The following is an 18,195-nucleotide window of genomic DNA, read 5'->3' as shown; positions in this document are numbered from 1 at the left end:
AAAGCAACCCAATAAGATGTTTCCTGCAACCAGACTTGCAAAAACAACAGCTGGTTATTATTGATTATTTACTTTCCAATAACAACACTTCAAATTTTTAAAAATATTTCAAAAGATATCTAAAGGTCAAGAGTATGTTCTCCTTAATATATTGGAAAAAGCAAATACAAATCTAATCTAAAAGTATTTAAGGCCCTATAGTCGTAGAATTTTATGTGATTTTAGCACATTTTTTCTTACTTGTTTCCATTTGGAGAAAAATTTGAGACCCCTGGTGAAAACTGGCACTATCTTGCTTTACTATTTAAAGCTCAGAAATTCATAGAAACAACCAAAGGAAAAGATAAAAAACAGCTAAAACCAAGACTAAAACCAGATGGAGAACTACGACAGAACTACGACACCACGCTGCTCCTGAAAGAACGACTATCATTAAGATTTCAAGAAATTATCCTTTATTCAAAACGATTACAAACAATTAAAGGTCAGAGGAAGACATAGTGTTAAAAAATCCACTAAAATGACTCGTTAGAGATGATGTTTCATTAAAAAAAACCTGTTTCCGCTCGGGGCCCTCAGTTCATCGAGGTATTCTTACAATGAACAGTACTGTACGTCTTTTTTTGCAGGATGTAACAAAACTTTCATCATAGTTATTTATTTTTAGTGTCATCAATTTTCTTGTTGTATAGCTTATTAGGTATTGGCTAATCACAATGCCCATTTAGAGTTCGGTAGATTTAATTCAAGCAACTATCAGTATCCATTTATTTTTCATCCTATCAAGCTTTTACAAACAAATCAAAATAATGAACCTCATATTCCTTCACAATCCAAAAAATATCTACAGTCATGAGAAAGATATGACTGTAAAGAGTAATATATATATATATATATATATATATATATATATATATATATATATATATATATATATATATATATATATTAATTTATTTATTTATTCCAAAACTTCATATTAAAACATTCAAACATATTTTATTTTGGCACCTTCATTAGTGGAAATATTGTTGGTAGTGCTTACATGTGCTATCTGTAGAAATTTTAAAAAGTCTGAAAAACATTGGGCCTTGATCCCAAACCAACCAGTATTGCATTGTCATTCAAACTAAAGACGGCATGAGGGATAAAGTTGTCTAGACATAGTTAAAGTGAACCACATCACTCATAAATCACAGATGATTATGATCAGTACTGTATTAGTTAGGCTTTGCTGGTGATCAGTTAATCAAGCTTCTGAACAGGTGACCCGGATGTCGATCACTGTGTGTCCTCTTTTTCTTTTTTGCTGCTTCCAAACAGAGTGCCTGCTAGAGCCACGATGCCAATACCCACCATTGCAGCCAAACCTGCGGCCATGACCGTTTCTCCTGCCTTACGCACCTGCAGAGGGAGATCACAGTTAGAAAAAACAATTAGAAAACAGGGAGTGTCATGAGTCTTCTTCACATTCAAAACCCCCTTAAAATCATCCTCATCTCTGGCAAATATGACACTAACTTCATAAAACATTTTGAGCTTATTTTTAGAAATTTGTACCATTCCGTTTTTTTCTTTTTCTTATAACAGGCAGACAGCAGAAATGTGAATTATATTGCAGGAGTGATTTGATAGGTTTTTATATTCTTTTTATAACTTCCCCAGCATGAAAACAAGTCACTATTATAATCAGTTTTAAGTGACATTTAACTTAAAGGGGACAAATTATACTTTTAGCGGTTTCCTGTGATTTATATACTGTTATGATGTCGGATATCTACGTTAAACATGGTCACAGCTCCTAAACTTGATGTTAAAATATGTGGAGGTCAAAGCCAGGGCTTCAACCTGCTCTGAACGCTTCGTTTATGACTATTTTTTTCTACCATGTGGTGACGTCGACTTGTCATGCATGCCCATAAATGTCCATGTAGCCTTTGTTGCCAAGGTTGTTGCTAAGGTTTTTCCATGAGTTGTTTGCGTTGTCTGCTCTCATATTTCGGATCGGATTCCGCTCAAACATGTTCAATGTATTTGAGAAGTTTATATTTCGAGTCAAGAACGAGAAAAGGTAGTGAACTCTTACTACTTTAGTTTGTTTATGTGGCCCCCTGAGCTGGCCAATCAGAACAGAGTGGGCTTAAAGACACAGGAGCTAAAACGGCCTGTTTCAGACAGAGGCTGAACTGAGGAGCTGCGTAGAGGGTCAGTATAAGATAAATAAGGAGTTGTGACGGCTCTAACCTACCGAAAGTGTATTGATACTGGTGTGGTAATGAGTTATTGTTATATTCTTGTGTCTATAAAGGTATCTGGGAGAATGTGGGTGTGGAGCACCTGAGCCTAATGCCGCCATAGCATAAAAGGCCAACTCCCAGCATTGTTTGAGCTCTCTCTCTCACCTTGACTCATCCCAACCAGCAGCCACAGGCTTTTGTTTTTCATTTGATTCTAGTTTTGTTTTTACTCCACTACACCTTACACTTCATTGTTCACACATTCACACCTACATTACTGATGTTACTGACTGACACACTCCATATTTGCAATTATTTCTTCAGTCGTTTGCTTTATTATAATAAATATCTTTAATTTACTGCCATCCGTTGTGTCCATTCCCACATTTGTCATGGCCTTGGAGACGAGTTATGACAGAGTTTTAACTGTAAATCATGCAAAGATATTCCAGTAGAGCCCCAGATTAAAAAAAAAAAAAAACCTGGAGATGTGCAGAATATGTCCCCTTTAATAGTTTTGTCGTGGCTCTGTCAAAGATGAAAACAGCCACCTTGCAAACACATAGACAGTTAGTGTTTTATACTCAAAAGACAGATTCTGCTTTTGATGGTCTGGTCCCTCATAAACTTCCTGTCCCCTCTTTTATTGTCCCAAGTTGCTACATTTCTATTTGGGAATTATTCTCCTTCATATTGTTTCTGTTAATGCTGTGATGACATTGTGACATTCGTTTAGCAGCTTTTTCTGTTTTTCAATTCTTTCCAGTAAAAAATTTTTTTGAATGCTGTTGGTAAAAGATCAACATGTTTCCACTTTTACCCACTTGACTTGCATTAATGTGTATAATGTGTATTACAGCATATTAATATCGACGAACAGTGTATATTCAACAACTAGCATATTCTAGTTATGGTTATATCTCTAATCTCTATCCTATTTTTATTTATTCAATTATTTTTATATTTGAGTTAATTTAATGTGTATTGTATATGTAATTTAAGTGGCTGCTGTAACACTGTAATTTCCCTTTGGGATCAATAAAGTACTCTGTCTACACTCACACAGCACTTTATTAGGAACACTTGTGCAATCTAATGCGATCCAATACAACAGCTCTGCCATAAATTCTACTTTTATGAAGCTTATAAATTTTCAGTTTTTGTTGACGTTGTCAGAAAGGTGATAATTCTGCTTTGTATTTATTATTGAGGTTGTAGTGTGTGCAGGTGTACTGGAGTGTATTATATTGAAAAGCGTTCCTAATATTTAGCCCCCCTCATGTATATCAATGGGTTGGACAAAATATTACGAACACTTTTATATAAGCTTCATAAAAGTAGAATTTATGGCAGAGCTGTTGTGTTGGATTGCATTAAACCCCTTTCACACATGCAGTATATCCCTGAAATGTTCAGGAACATTTCCTGCATGGGGTCATGTGTGAATGGGAGCAGAGATGGATATTCAGGGAAATCTGTAGCGCCAGTTTCCCATCTCAAGACCAAGTAACATTTCAGGGAAAATGTTGGTACATCTGTGTTGCAAATGAAAGCAGTAACATTGCAGGGACAAGCAGGTAAATAGTTACGTCCATCTGACAAAAGACGCTGTCATGTGAAGCGAGCGAACTAATCACAAGACTTGACATGTGGGTGACGTACTGTGAGTCCCGTGGTGCTTAGTTTTGGCTTGTTTGTTTCCAACATGGCTGCTACATCACAAACTTTCTCATATTACGGCTAAACAGTACACAAAAATATGTTTCTGAAAACATTAGAGGTGAGAAACAGGCATTGCAGTAACATAATTTTGATTCATATTTGATCAGGACTGCCGACTTTGAAAGTTTGATCTGAGTTATGTGGTTTTCGCTCTTTTCTTCTGTTGAGTTTTATGACGGTTGGCATCCATAAGTGTTGCATTACAGCCATCTTCTGGACTGTCCCTTGCCAATCTATTCCATCATTGCGATGGCATGTGTGAAAAGGCGCAAGACGGAAATGTTCCTGAATGTAGCTGCATGTGTGAATAGTGAAAATCATAGCGGTGCCTGAAAGATTATCCCAGTAATTTCACAGGAACTATGTGTGAAAGAGGCTTTAGACTACACAGGTGTTCCTAATAAAGTTCTTTGTTAATCCGTGTCTACCTACCTGCCGGGACTCGGCCTTGCCGTAGCGCAGCTCGTTGACAAAGTGCTCACAGTTTCCTCTGATGACGCAGTACGACAGCTCACGGCCCACCAGCATACGAGCGTCCCTAACAATGATGTGAACTTCGCGGGGCTGGTATTTCTTGTCCAGACTGTTGTTGACTTCCCACTTGTCGGTTCCCACCACGTCCCACAGCCCCTCTTTCTTCACCACGGCCTTCTCAGTTAGGACAGACATCATACTGTTGGCGCCTGCATTCGGGACCTCAGCTAAGGACAAATGTGTGATGAAAGAGAGAGAAACAGAGATAATTTGTACAGGACTTATGCACCAGATATTGTTTTTTTTATTAACGGTTTATGAGTCATGGATCAGTTTAACCAAACACATCATCTAAGTTGGTATTCTGGATGGAAAAACTACCCATCACACTGAATGTGTGCTAGCAGATAAGGGTGCTTTGTGCTCCAGACTGGGGCTGGTCAGTATTTGGGTGCAGCAGTTCAGACAGCTGTGTGTCGGGGGGGGGGGGGGGGGGGGGGGGACTCACAGGGTGGTGCCAAGTGAACAACGAAGCCATCTCCAATGTACAGAGCCCAGTGTTGATAGGTACCACGGAACACTTCAATCAAGTCCCCAGGCTCCGGCTTCACATCATACTTGGATCAGAAGACACAGAAAAAAAAATGCTTCACTTTGCAACAGACAGTGTTTGGCAACAACTTGACCTAACTTTGACCTGACTGAACTCTCTGACACAATCTGGGTTAAAAAAAAGAAAGATTTAACTATTTAATGACATAGTTCGTTGGTCTCATGCTATTAAAATGAATGACTCATAAGGGCTATAATAGAACACCATATCAGCACAAGAAAAACCAGAACCACGTGTTATCATATACTCTGATCTAGAGATAATTTTATTACCAGCGTTGGGGCCATGTCAGCGTTTCTTTCGTCTGTAAACTCGTACTTGTTTCACTTTCAGCACCTGCTGGAACAAATCATTTTATAGACTTAATACTGACACAAAACATGTGACACATTTCAACCAGGCTTATTTCTAAATATAAATAACCCTTGCTTTGGAGGTTGTTTATCTCTATGTTCATCTCTCCATTGTTTTTTGTTTGCTATCAACTTGCCAGGAACTGCAAATGCAAATGTTTTCTGTCGCCTAAATCTGGCACATTTATATGTTTGACTCAGTGTTCATGTTAATTAATTTGCATTGTCCCTTCTTAAAAAAAAATAAAAATAAAAATAAACGTGACTGGGCGACAGAAAATTATTTTCACTTTTCTTCTTCTTTAAAAAAGGTATCAATGTGTTTGTCATTTATTTATAAGCTCAAAACCATTTAAAAAGGCACAGAAAGAATATACTTTTCTTATGCATGCGTTAATGCCGTACTTCAAATGTAACTAATTACCCTTCATCTCGAAACAATGGAAGGATGTGCGTGTACGTGCCTTGACGTCAGCTAACTATAACAAACAATTTCACATAATTTAATATTTTATACATGGTGGGACATTATATTCCTCCAAAATGAAGGTGAACATTTGGTTCACTACGAGATAAATTCCCAATGTTAGAGTTTTAGCGAAAATCAGCCACTACAAGCAAAAAAAAAAACAAAACCATTAGGGTAGTCGAAGCAGGCTACTTATTAGCTTCAACTGCTCCGTGTTTACATCATGCAAATGCCGCAAATGCCTTTAGTATAGCCGACATTACATCAGCTTAAAAAACAACAACACTGTAGCATCACGAAAACATCTCAGCTGACATGACAGTTTGTGTCTGTAAATAGTTCAATGGTTCTTCTTCTTACCTTGGCTTTCACTCTCACGTCTACAATTCGTTTAAATACTAGAGACGCCAGCAGAGACGCCGAAAAGACCAAAGCTCAGCCGTCAGCTACCGGCTGATTGTTGGATGTCTAGATGGTAACCCTAGATTAGTGTAACTCTCGCGAGATTCTTACGCCTTGTTCTCTTATTGTTTGTTATTGTACAGACAAAATAGTTATGTTTTATGGTGTGACGACAACGCGGTGGTTAAGGTTTGGTTAGGTTTAAGCACAAAAACCCGCTTGGTTAGGGGTTAGGGAAAGATAATGGTTAGGGTTCAATTGATCACTCTCGCGAGATCTTTCTAGGGTTACCATGTAAGGATGCCGACAGCAAATCTCAGCTGCCAACTACCAGCTCAGCACGAGACCTTCAGAATAAAAGCAATTAATTTTCTTTCCTCTGAGTAAAGTTTTTATAGTTGACTAAAATTCAACTAAAACAGGTGAGGAAAAACATTTTAGTTAACTGGATTAAAATTAAAAACTAGACTTTAGAAGAAAAAAATAACTTAAACAATGCTCTAAAACTAACTAAACTAAAATAAAAACCGAAAATGTCATTACTTTTAGTTTCTGTTCATTTGGTAACATTAGTCAAAACAACAAGCATGAGGAGACATGGGTGTGAATGTTTATTGAAACTGGAGGTCTACATGTCTATGGATCACCTGCCTTCACAAAGTGTTGTGTTTGTATTGTAATGAACTTCTAAAATCTCGCCCCTGACAAAAAAAAACAAACAAACATATTATAATGATAAAAATAACACTGAAACTAATAAAAACTGACTAAACCCAAACATTTTTAAATAATAAAAACTAAACTGAATTGAGCAAAACCGACTCTGGAGACTAACTGAAACAAAACTGAATTGAAAATTCAGACTTTATGAATAAACAGATGGATAAATCATAAAGCAACTATATTGTGATGATGAATTAAACAAGTTATTATAAGTTTCTTCCTGTTATGAACCATCCAGGCCTCTTGGACTGGTCTGCTTTCTGTTCCCACAGTCAAAACTAAAACATGGCAGCATTCAGTTTTTATACTTCACACATCTGGAACAAACTGCAGGTCTGCTGCAAGTCTCAGTTCTTTTAAATTAAGGTTGAAGACTTTTCTGTTCACCTTTGATTAAATCAGATTTTAGGCTTTTGATTAATATCTTACAGTGCACTGTAACTTTTACTCTCGTGTTTTATCTGTCTTATTCTATTTTAGCTTATTTTTATTTTCTATTTAACTCTTTTTGATTGTATTATTCTATTATTCTATTATTATATATATATGTCCTTTTATATTGTCTCGTGTTGTTTTTACATTCTGTCTTGATGTCTTTTATGTTTTATGTAATGCAATTTGAATTCCCTTGTTGTTGAAATGTGCTGTACAAATAAGTATAGTCACTTGTCTTAAGTCCAAGGATGTGAGAAAAAGAAGGATTTTAAAACAAAAATGAGTTTAAAATGTTGTCAGTCTCATTTTGATAGAAGGTTTTAAAGGAGGACGAGCTCTCCAGTTTGAACATTTACTACTCAATAATCCACAGCAATGTTGGAGAGATATGAATAAACTGGGGCCACAAAGAGGAAGTTGATTCCAATGGAGATTTTAATGGAAAATGGCAAATCTCCTTTCGAGACCAGAAACTGAAGAAATGGGAAACAGATTATAGTCATTTGTATGCATGTAATAGTTCCTCATTATTTAATGGTCAATTTTGTCAAGTAAAATGTGACTTTGAAAACAGGATGAGTAATACAGCCCTTTGCCAAAATCATATGCTGAATAATGGGATAGAGGATGTGCAGAATATGGTAGATAAAGCTAAAGCAAATAAAGCTGTAGGTGTAGAGGAACTCCCGAACGAGGTCCTTAAAACTCCAGATTTGGTGAATAGTTTACATTGTCCGGTCAGGTATCCTCAATAATAGACTTCATAATTACTTAGAGACACATGGAGTTTTGGTGGATGAGCAGAATGGCTTTAAGAGAAGCAGATTGATCATATTTATGTTATGTTATCTGTGGTGAGACTGAAGGTTACAACAAAAATATGTTTGCTTGTTTTGTTGATTTCAAGAGAGCCTTTTAAATATTCTGAGTTTATGGTGTAGTAAATGGATAAATGGATACTGACTATTAATTGGTTAATTAATATTAACCAATGTGAACATAAGAGCAGCCATATATTTAAGTTTGGATTAAAGCCTCTAAAGTACACTAGTTCTTATTCATGTCTTGGTTTGGTTTTTAATGAAAATATGTGCTTCACAGAGGGAAAGTACTGGCAGAATCAGCAGGAAGACCGCTGACTGAGTCTGTAATCAATAAAATTAAATTGTGTCCTGACTTAGTTTTTCAGCCTTCATTAAACCTTATGATTCAATGGTGGGCTCAGTTTCACTTTATGCTGCAGTAGTTTGGGGGTTTAAGGATGCTTCTGACAGTAAAACCATCCAGAATCGAGCCATGAGGTGTTTTTTTGCGGTGCATAAATTTACTTCTAAGCGAGCTGTTGAAGGAAACATTAGATGGGAGTCATGTCTTGTAAAGCAGAGAACTGAAATGCTTTATGAGGTTGTTGGGATCAACCACACAGTTATGCTTGGTTGAGAGAGGTCGCTGCAATATTTTCTCTTTCTGATTTGAATTTTATTTTCAGGAATAATTTGCAGTGTAATATAAACACAGTCAAACAAAACTATTAAAGATCTATAAGGAGCAATGGAAGGAGGACATTTGCAAGAAGTCAAAGCTTAGAAATTACATTCATGATTACTGCACAGAACCATATATAAAATTAAATTTACTGAGAAGGCAAAGGTCCCTGTGTGCATCAGAACTGGCACTTTACTGCAGGCAGATATAAGGGGGTTCTGAAGAGCGACATTTATGTATTTTTGTGATCTTGGTGTTGTCGAGGATGAATTTAATTTCGTATTTCATTGCACTTTGTACAGTACCTTGAGGAATTATTTGTTTGAAATAATCCAACTGAAAAATCCTGATTTGTTTTGGTTGTTTGAAGCTGATATGTTGAGTTTGGCTTTTAAATACAGAGATTTTTGTTTTGGCGAGATTTATAGGAGATGAACTGAGAACACTGTATCTATCATCACAGGACGTTTCTGCCATTTAAACTGAATGCTGAAATTGAAATGATGATGAAATTTTCTCTTTTTGAATTTCTTGAACTGTACATCATAATTCATCATGTGGTTTAGTGTCTTGTAAGCCCACATGGACTGGGCACCAGAAAGGTGCAGGACACTTTAATAAACAATCAATCAAATCCATCAAAATATCAAAATTTACATTTCCATATCTAACACAGTCTAAAAAAATAATTTAAACATATAGCATATTATTATCAATGGTACTATTATGTTAAAAACTACAAGCAATTCAGCCATTAGTGTGACATTTCTGGGAAGTTTGATTGTTAATTTGCAGGATGGAAATTGTAATATTAATCTAATCAATTCTGTTTCTCCTTACTTATATTTAGATATACAGTGTATTTATTTTGCTGTTTGTTTTTGCAAATAGATTATTATGTTAAAAAAAAACAAAAAAACAGCATCAGATTGTATCATTGACTCGAGATTTGTTGTAATTTCAAATCAACCTCCCAGTTTTAGATGTTTTCTGTCGTGTAATCCTAAAATATTACACAGGTGTTGCAGAGCAGCAGCACAAAACAAAACACAGCACACTTTTTGATTTTAATGTCTTTCAAGGAAGATGACTTTGTTTATATATTGTATTATACTGTAGCTTCACCATCCTCACTGTTCTGGGAACTTGATTTTAAGAGTGTAACCAATAATAACCTGCTGACTTTGTTTTTTAGTCTTATTAAACAAGGACGATACACAAAAAAACAATAATCTCAATTATACTATTAGCTAATTTCCATCTGTGGTCCCTGGGCAGGTACACACAGAACAAACACCAGATGACACTAAAAACATTCATTTACATGCAACAACATTACATGGTTTCTATCACACTAATAATTATACAGACAAATCTAAAAACACACATCAGTGTATAAATACCAGCACGTTGATCCAGTACAGCTTCAAATGTGGTCACAAGGCTTATGTAGAGCAGTGGAGCCATAGAGAGAGCCGGGGAAAAATGATCCAAACAGGAAACACACTGTGTCTCATAGGTCATATTTTTATCATGTAGGGCAGCTAGTAGATAGTCAGCTGTACTGGGAAGTATGTGTGTGTGTGATAAAGCGTTTAAGGGGCCTGGTCTCATGTGACTCCTGCCAGCAACAGGATCAGGATCCTGTTGCTGCTCTGTGTGCGTTGGACAGCATTTAATGTTTGAATGACACACGTTTAGATTAAAGAGATGATGAAAAGAATACTGAAAATGTTAGAGCAGGAAACACATGAATTGTGAGATGGAATACTGAAGGCAGACATGTGAGTAAATGATCACAATAACAAAAAGTATAATTGTATTTTGCTGTTCCATTTAAAAATATTTAATTCAATATTAAGACAGAATAAGGAAACACAATTATTTATTGTAAATGATCTGTTTTATCATTTTAAAAACAAATTTATATACTCAGTTCATGACCAACTTTTAAAGATGAATAAAGTCTTATTATATATTATGTTATTGTCACTTATTAATTAGGATAATTATAATTGAGCACTGTAAAGGTGTATAAAATATAAATACATTTATTTTTAAAAAGTTGGACAATTCTCTTACCAGATTTTTTTGTTTTTGTTCATACTGAAAAAAATCCATAAAAATATCCATCATGAATAAAATACTATAAACATTTATAATCATAACTGAAGAAAAAGAACATTAACGCCAACTGCTGTTTAGGTAAATGAGACTAAATCTTACAATAATAGCTAGATTAGATTAACTAACAAACAAACAAACAAATCCTGTAATCCTGTATCCAAACTGTAAACCTTTAATTTTTTTCTAGGACGGCGACGTTATGACCCGCCCCATTCTGCCTATGATTGGTTAGTACTCGTTGCCTTCGTTGGCTTGGTTGGTTAGGTTTAGGGATGAGGAGTGTAATTGGTTAGAGTAAGGGTAAGAATATCAGGATCAGCCAATCAGAGGCAGAGTAGGGCGGGTTTTGACTTCGCCGTCCTAGGAAAAAAATCTCAAACAATAAGTACCCCTCACAGACTGTATGTAACGATGACACCACTAGATGTCGCCACTGACGTCAACTGTCTGAGTCAATTTCCCTTTTTTCGTAACGACGAAGAAGACCAAACTTCCGGCTTCGGGGCGCCCTTTCGCTGTATTTTGTCCTGAAATTTAACATAGAATAATAACATAAAGCTGTTATAAAGCTCACGTCGAAGATCCCAAAACCGAGAGGAGGATTTGATGTGACGCTTAAATGTTAAAGGACCAAGCGATGTCTGTGGTGTTTGACGGGAGTCCGCTGAAAGCGATGCAGAGCTCACACACTCACACACCGCAGACTGCCCTGAGGTGAGAGCAGAGAGACGGAACAAGTACATTTAGACTATAGAGTCAGTCTAGCATATGTCTTATACTTTGTATTTTAGTGAACTGTACACAGCAGAATATGTCTTAATCACATATAGACGTTTATATGTTACTTTACTGCTCAACACAGCCAGATACTGTTGAAACTTATTGTTTTAACAATAGACGTCAGGGCTTTACTGAGCACTTTTTCAGTTAATCGACTATTCATGTAATCTGGAAAGAGTTAAATATCAAAATGTTGTTTTACAGTATTTATTTACTCTGACTAACACCCAAAGTAGCTGCAAGTAATTCAGTATTTTTTACCCAACAACTGTTTGGTGTTGTTTTTTATTAGTGCTGATATAATTAGGTGATTAATCAATTTATAGCTGACACCATTAAACAATCAATTGATTCGTCGGTGGACAGAAAGTCAGCTATTTTGATAATTGATTCATTTGAGATAATTTTTCAAGCCCAAAATATCAAATATACTTTGATTTCAGCTTTCCAATTGTGAGTATTTTGTGCATTTCTTTTCCCTATGTGGTAGTAAATTGACTTAGGGCTGCAACTTTTCATTATTGATTGATCTCCTAATTATTTTCTCAATCAATAGGTCAATGGATTGGGGCTACAGAATGTCAGACAATACTGAAAAGTCACAATTTTTCACAATTTCCTAAACCCCATGTGGGTATTTTTGCTTTAAAAATGACTTTTTCAAACAAACAACTATTCAGTTATTTAAATAGTTGCTGATTAATCATCTGTCAGTCTAATCAATTGATCAACTAATTGTTTAAGCTGCAACAGAAATTGGTTAATGTGACGTAGAGCTAAAACATTTAGGTTATTTATTGATTAGTCTTTCAACACAGCATGAATCTGCAACTATTTTGATAATCAAAAAGTTGCAAATAAACTTTTCAAGCACAAATGCCAACCTTTCTCTGGTTCTATCTTTTTATATTTACTGCGTTTCTTTGTCTTATATGATAGTAAACTGAATATCTTTGGTTTTTGACTGTTGGATGAACCAAACAAGCAACTTGAAGACATGGATAAGATATTGGAAAATAGCGGAAATCATTTTAGCCTCATAAATGATGTAAACAATTAATTGATTATCAGAGTTGTTGAGGAATAATTTCCTGTCAATTGACTAATTTTCTACTTTCCCAAACCTTTCCTCCTGTCCACTCTCCTCCAGTGGCCAGGAGCTGTCTCAGGAGATCAAGTCCTTCATCAGTGGAGTCGACACCGTTCAGGGCCGGAAGCTCAGCGTGCGGGAACACGCTCGCTGTGCTGTGCGTCTGCTGCGCTCGGTCCCAGCCTGTAGGGGAGCAGTGCTGGAGCATCTGAGGGGCGTCTATGATGAGCACGTATCTGCCTTCCTGCACAACCTGGAGACGGAGGGCGATGCCAACTCTGGGGTCAGCTCCAACCTGGAGGATATCATACAGGTGAGTTGACACAAGGCCACACAAATAACTTATTATTGCATAACCGATATCTTGAATATCATGAAGTGATAAAAATATTGCAGGGTTAATGAAGATCAGAACATTACAGGTTGTTTTCTTAAATCTTCATTGATTAGTATTTTGCAGCTTAACTCAAAACTTTCAGTTTCCATTTGAGTTTCTTTTCTAAACCAGTTTACAGGCCCACAACAGAAACAGATCCTGATCCAGCCCAATTCAAATGTATCATTGCATTCATAAAAATCTTGTGGTCAGGAAACTCCCCTGAAAATCATCTTAATTATTTCTGTTTGTCTTTAGGAGGTTCATGGCGTGCTGTCAGAGTTCATCCGCCTCAACCCGCGGGCCTGGGCCCCCCTGGTGTCTGCCTGGGCTGTGGACTTACTGGGCCAGCTGAGTAGCAAGCATGCGGGCCGCAGGGTGGCCCCCCACTCCTCCAGCCTCAACGAGCTGCTCCAGCTCTGGATGTCCTGCACTGCCACCCGCTCCCTCATGGAGGCCTACTCTCAGTGTTTGGCTGCCATGCTGGCCTGGTGCCCTGATGCCTGTGTGGACGCGCTGTTAGATACCTCAGTTCAGCATTCCCCACATTTTGACTGGGTGGTGGCTCACATCGGCTCCGCCTTCCCAGGGACTATCATCAGCCGAGTTCTGGCCTGTGGACTCAAGGACTTCTGCTCCCATGGTGCCAAGGACCAAGGAATAGTCGTGATGGGAGTTGAAAAAGGCAGCAGAGTACCAAAGATCGGCTCAGTGGTGGGAATCCTTGGACACCTTGCAGCACACCACTCTGACAGCATCCGGAAGGAGCTGCTCAGGATGTTCCAGGAGAGCCTGAGCCCCTCCAGCCCTCTATCTCCCACTTCATCCTCAACTTCCTGGGAGAGTTCCCCTCAACTCCGTCGAGCTGCTGTACCGTTTCTGCTCCAGCTGGCTGCAATGTCCCCCAACCTCTTTGGTGCTGTTTCTGCAGAGCTGGTAGAGCTGCTGCGCCCCCCTGTCCTGCTCCAGCTGCAGGCTTTGCTGCAGGGGCTTCCCAGAGAAGAACTGGATAACATGCTGGGACTGGCAGTCCACCTTATTAGCCAGAACCCATCGGGAGGGGCCCGGGTTCTCCGCTTTCTGGCAGACACGGCTACCCCAGCCTCAGTCATCATCTCCGGCCCTACACCCTCCCCTCATGAAGGTGTCAGAGAGGGTTGCGACCGCCTCCTTCAGATGCTGCTTCTCCATCTTCATAAACTGGTTTACAACCGCTCTGATGGAGTGGAAGGCAGTCCCCATCACTCTGCTTCCTCTCAGCCCCAGACAGTCATCCCCTTCCTGGAGGAGCTGCAGACACACGTAGGTGAGCTGTGTGCCGAGACACTGAGGCTGGAGAGAAAGCGTCACCTCTGGCTGCATCAGTTGCTCTGCCTGCTGTCGGTGTATGGAGGCCCCAGTGTGGCGACCGAGGCCCTCTGTCAGCTACTCACCCAGGCACGAAACCCAGAGGAGTTGGCTCTGGCCTGGCAGCTCCACACCACGCTCTCCTCCTGCATGGCGGGACTCATTCCTGCCGCTGTAGCCCGCTGTGTGGCGCAGATCCATACGCACACGCTGGGACCCCGGCAGCTGAGGCAGCTGCTGCTCAACCTGGCTGCAGCCATCCAGAGTCAGGATGAGGAGAGAAGAGGAGCACCGGGCGCTCAGTCCACCATGGCTGTTCAGGTGGGCTCAGCAGTCTCAGGACACCTCCATGATTTTGGCCCACTCCTTCTCCACGGTGACCCGGCTGTATCTCATGCAGCAGTGCGTCTCTTGTCAGTCAGCCCACTCCCTCGCACCTCCTCCTCGGCACACCTGCTCCTGCTCTCCCGTGCTGCTGTCACTCATTTCTTTCTGGCCCTGCGGAGGAGAGGAGAAGGGGGGAAGGTGGGGAGAGATGGAGGACAGGCAGCCGAAGCGGTGAACTGTTCGGTCCTGCTCCTCTCCCGATTTGCTGCATACTCTCCTCTCACTCTCAAGGCGGTGCTTCAGCAGCTGGTTGAGGGATCGCTGCATAAAGGCAACGCTGACCTGTTTGGAGGGCAGACCGCAGACATGTCTGGTGCTCCCGTGGCCGCTCCATCTGTGTCCCCTGACCTCGGAGCCTCCCTGCTGGATATCAACTGTCGGTTTGGTACAACCGTTAACTTTTCTGGCAGCGTGTGGTCAGTGTTTCATGCCGGGGTGATTGGCAAGGGGCTGAAGATCCGGACTGACACACCTCTACCTGACCCATCTGGGATCATCCAAGTGAGTTGGAGAATTGTAGATTTGTAATTCAGGCAGTATGTCTTATCAGATTAAATAACAGCACTGTAGTTGAAGCTGCAGTTTCCAATATATACTATAGGTCATGAAATGTCAACTGTCTTTTCAATGAATTTGCGCTTAATTTTTTTACCATTTTAGCTATTTACCTACGCACTAGCCAAAATGTCTGCTATTGCTCATGTTGCTGCATCATTTTCTTCTCTCTGTAGAATACCCAGACTCTGCTGGCTGTCATAGTCCAGTGTTGCAGCTCCTCTGGTCTCAACGGCTCCATCAACGGCTCACGACCACCATCGGACCCTGATGAGCCGCCGCCCATCAACGCCGAGGCAGCCAAAGTAATTGCAGTCACTCTGGTGGAAAATGTGTGTCCAGACGTGGCTAACGGGGAGCTGTCCTGGCCCCCGGAAGAACATGCCCGCACCACCGTGGAGCGAGACATCCACATTCGGCGGAGCTTTGAGGCCCACCCGGTGCTCTTCGCTCTGCTTCAGGTGGTGGCAGCTGGACGCCCGGCTCTCTGCTACTGCTCAGCTGTGCTCAGAGGCCTCCTGGCCACTCTGCTGGCCCACTGGGAGGCGTCCCGTGAGGCTTTGTCCACAGACTCTCCGTGGCACCTTCAGGCCTCCTGCCTCCTGGTGTCCTGCATGGGAGAGGGCCAGCTCCTGCCTCCTGTGCTGGCCAATGTCCACGAAGCCTTCCCCCTCCTCGCACCCTTCGAGGTGAGGCTGCTGCTCCTGGCTGTGTGGGAGTACGTGAGGGGCAACGGGCCCATGCCCCAGAAGTTTGTCTTCAGCTCAGAGAAGGGCTTTTTCTGCAGGGATTTCTCTCGGGACGGTGACGTGGCAAGATATGTGGCGCCGATTCACAGTGTTCTGCATAAAAACATTGACAGACTGGGACACCTCTGCTGGCGGTTCCAGCTCTGAAATATAGAGTGAAGCGAACTGTGAAGAGCAGGTGACAAGAATAGAGAAAGTAAAATAGGTGGAATACTGTGTTACATGGCTCTTAAGAGTGGACTGCAAAGTTGCTATCACTGTACTTCAGTTTCATACAGCTGTGTGTGTGTGTGTATAACTTTTGTACCATATTTTTAGACTTCATACTTTTCTAACTAGTTGCTTCTGTGAGAAAGACCAATGGACTTAAGAATGACACACATGTACAGAACAAAATACAGCCTTAATATCTCATTCTGATTAGTAAACACAACTCTGTCATTTATAGATTATTAGTATAATTTTCCAGATTGTTCTTATATAGTTCATGTTCTGAAATTGTGGCTACAAACATGCCTTGCATCTCTTGTTATATGCACAAACTGTTGTTTCAACCACTTTACAAAATAAATCTTCATTTGGTCCTAGACTTTGTCTTGAATTGAGACATCCAGGAGATATTATCCATCATCACAAGTCTCTTGGTGATTTGTGTGATGGGTGTATGTCATAATGTTTTATTATGATGTTCTTTACACACTGTACATCCTCTATGTTTGTTTGTGAACCCTTGATACAAAACATCAAATCACAGAATGCATGATGAAGAGTGATTCTTCCTTCTCACGGTTTCATGAATGTTTTTTTTAGAGAATTGAGGATGTGAAAATATGCAGTATTTCACATGAAAAAAGCAAAGATGTGTAGCAGAATTTATAATTTCTTATAAATGCCCATTAATCATCTCGTGACACCTTGTGGGGGTCCCGACCCGCGGGTAGGGAACCACTGCTCTAAGCTTTAAAGTCCCCCTCCACTCAAAAATTTGTTTTTCTTCATGTTCCTACAGTTGAATGTTTGAGCTTCATTGTACAGAATGATGTATGTGCAGAGTTTGACACTTGAAGGCTTTCTGACTTTCAATGAGTTTCTCTGTGCTCATTGAAAATCCAATTTTAAAGGTGGGCCTTTATACATAAACACTGAGAATGGACTTCACAGTGAAGTAGGAGACATCTTTTGTCCAGCAGTTAAAACTCTGAAAATAAATACATTTACATATTTATAGATTTTGGAATTTCTAATGAGGGGGAAGGAGGAGATACCATTTTAAGGATTTGAAGGTAGTGTGGGAAACACATATCAGACACAAATTATTGTTCCAAGCAGAGTATTTTCATATGTCTTAATGGACAGGTTCACAATTTTTCAAGTCTGTCTTAAAACAATAGTCAGGTGCTCAAATGAACACTAAAATTGTTTTTTCTTGCCATAATCATTCATCATGTTCATACTGACCATTAGAAGATCCCTTCATAATGCACTTACAATGTAAGTGATGGGGGACAAAAAAAATCCACAATCCTCCTGTGCAAAAATGTATTTAAAAGTTTATCTGAAGCTAATATGAAGCTTCAGATGTCCAAGTGAGTTAAATCAAAAAGATATCTTTCAATGTTACAGTATTTTTAGTGCCAAGGTCCCTCTTTTTGTTACTGTACTTCAACCGCAGCTCAACAGGGAAACACTGTCCAAGGAAACACAAAGAGGGAATTTGATGCTAAAAAGACTAAATGTGTCAGATGTGCACTTGAGATGACTAACCCAGACTGCTGAAGCCTCATATAAGCTTCAGATAAACTTTTGAATACATTTTTGCACAAAATGACTGTGTGGCCACACTTTGGATTTTGTCCCCCATCACTTACATT

The 18,195-nt window shown here is 39.6% G+C and overlaps 2 protein-coding genes across 3 annotated transcripts; one reads left to right on the top strand and one right to left on the bottom strand.

Moving 5' to 3' along the window:
- Positions 1 to 979: 979 nt before the first annotated feature.
- LOC121901828 (phospholipase A and acyltransferase 3-like) lies at positions 980 to 6,454 on the bottom strand. 2 transcript variants are annotated; one of them, XM_042418842.1, is made up of 5 exons: positions 6,229 to 6,454; positions 5,319 to 5,385; positions 4,942 to 5,050; positions 4,392 to 4,660; positions 980 to 1,404 (listed from the first exon to the last, which is right to left on the bottom strand). In XM_042418842.1, the coding sequence occupies exons 2-5, from the start codon at positions 5,331 to 5,333 to the stop codon at positions 1,282 to 1,284; spliced, it is 516 nt and encodes a 171-aa protein (XP_042274776.1). In that variant the 5' UTR covers positions 5,334 to 5,385; positions 6,229 to 6,454; the 3' UTR covers positions 980 to 1,281. The 2 variants fall into 2 exon arrangements, with proteins under 2 accessions (XP_042274776.1, XP_042274775.1); XM_042418841.1 differs by having other exon boundaries at positions 5,319 to 5,382.
- Positions 6,455 to 11,479: 5,025 nt separating this feature from the next.
- ints5 (integrator complex subunit 5) lies at positions 11,480 to 16,913 on the top strand. The gene is made up of 4 exons (XM_042419795.1): positions 11,480 to 11,754; positions 12,971 to 13,223; positions 13,545 to 15,521; positions 15,752 to 16,913. Exons 1-4 carry the CDS (start codon positions 11,660 to 11,662, stop codon positions 16,469 to 16,471), a joined length of 3,045 nt encoding a protein of 1,014 aa, XP_042275729.1. The 5' UTR covers positions 11,480 to 11,659; the 3' UTR covers positions 16,472 to 16,913.
- Positions 16,914 to 18,195: the final 1,282 nt, after the last annotated feature.

The sequence above is a fragment of the Thunnus maccoyii genome, chromosome 8, assembly GCF_910596095.1.
Source record: "Thunnus maccoyii chromosome 8, fThuMac1.1, whole genome shotgun sequence".
NCBI lineage: Eukaryota > Metazoa > Chordata > Actinopteri > Scombriformes > Scombridae > Thunnus > Thunnus maccoyii.
This window is presented reverse-complemented; position numbering and strand designations above follow the sequence as displayed.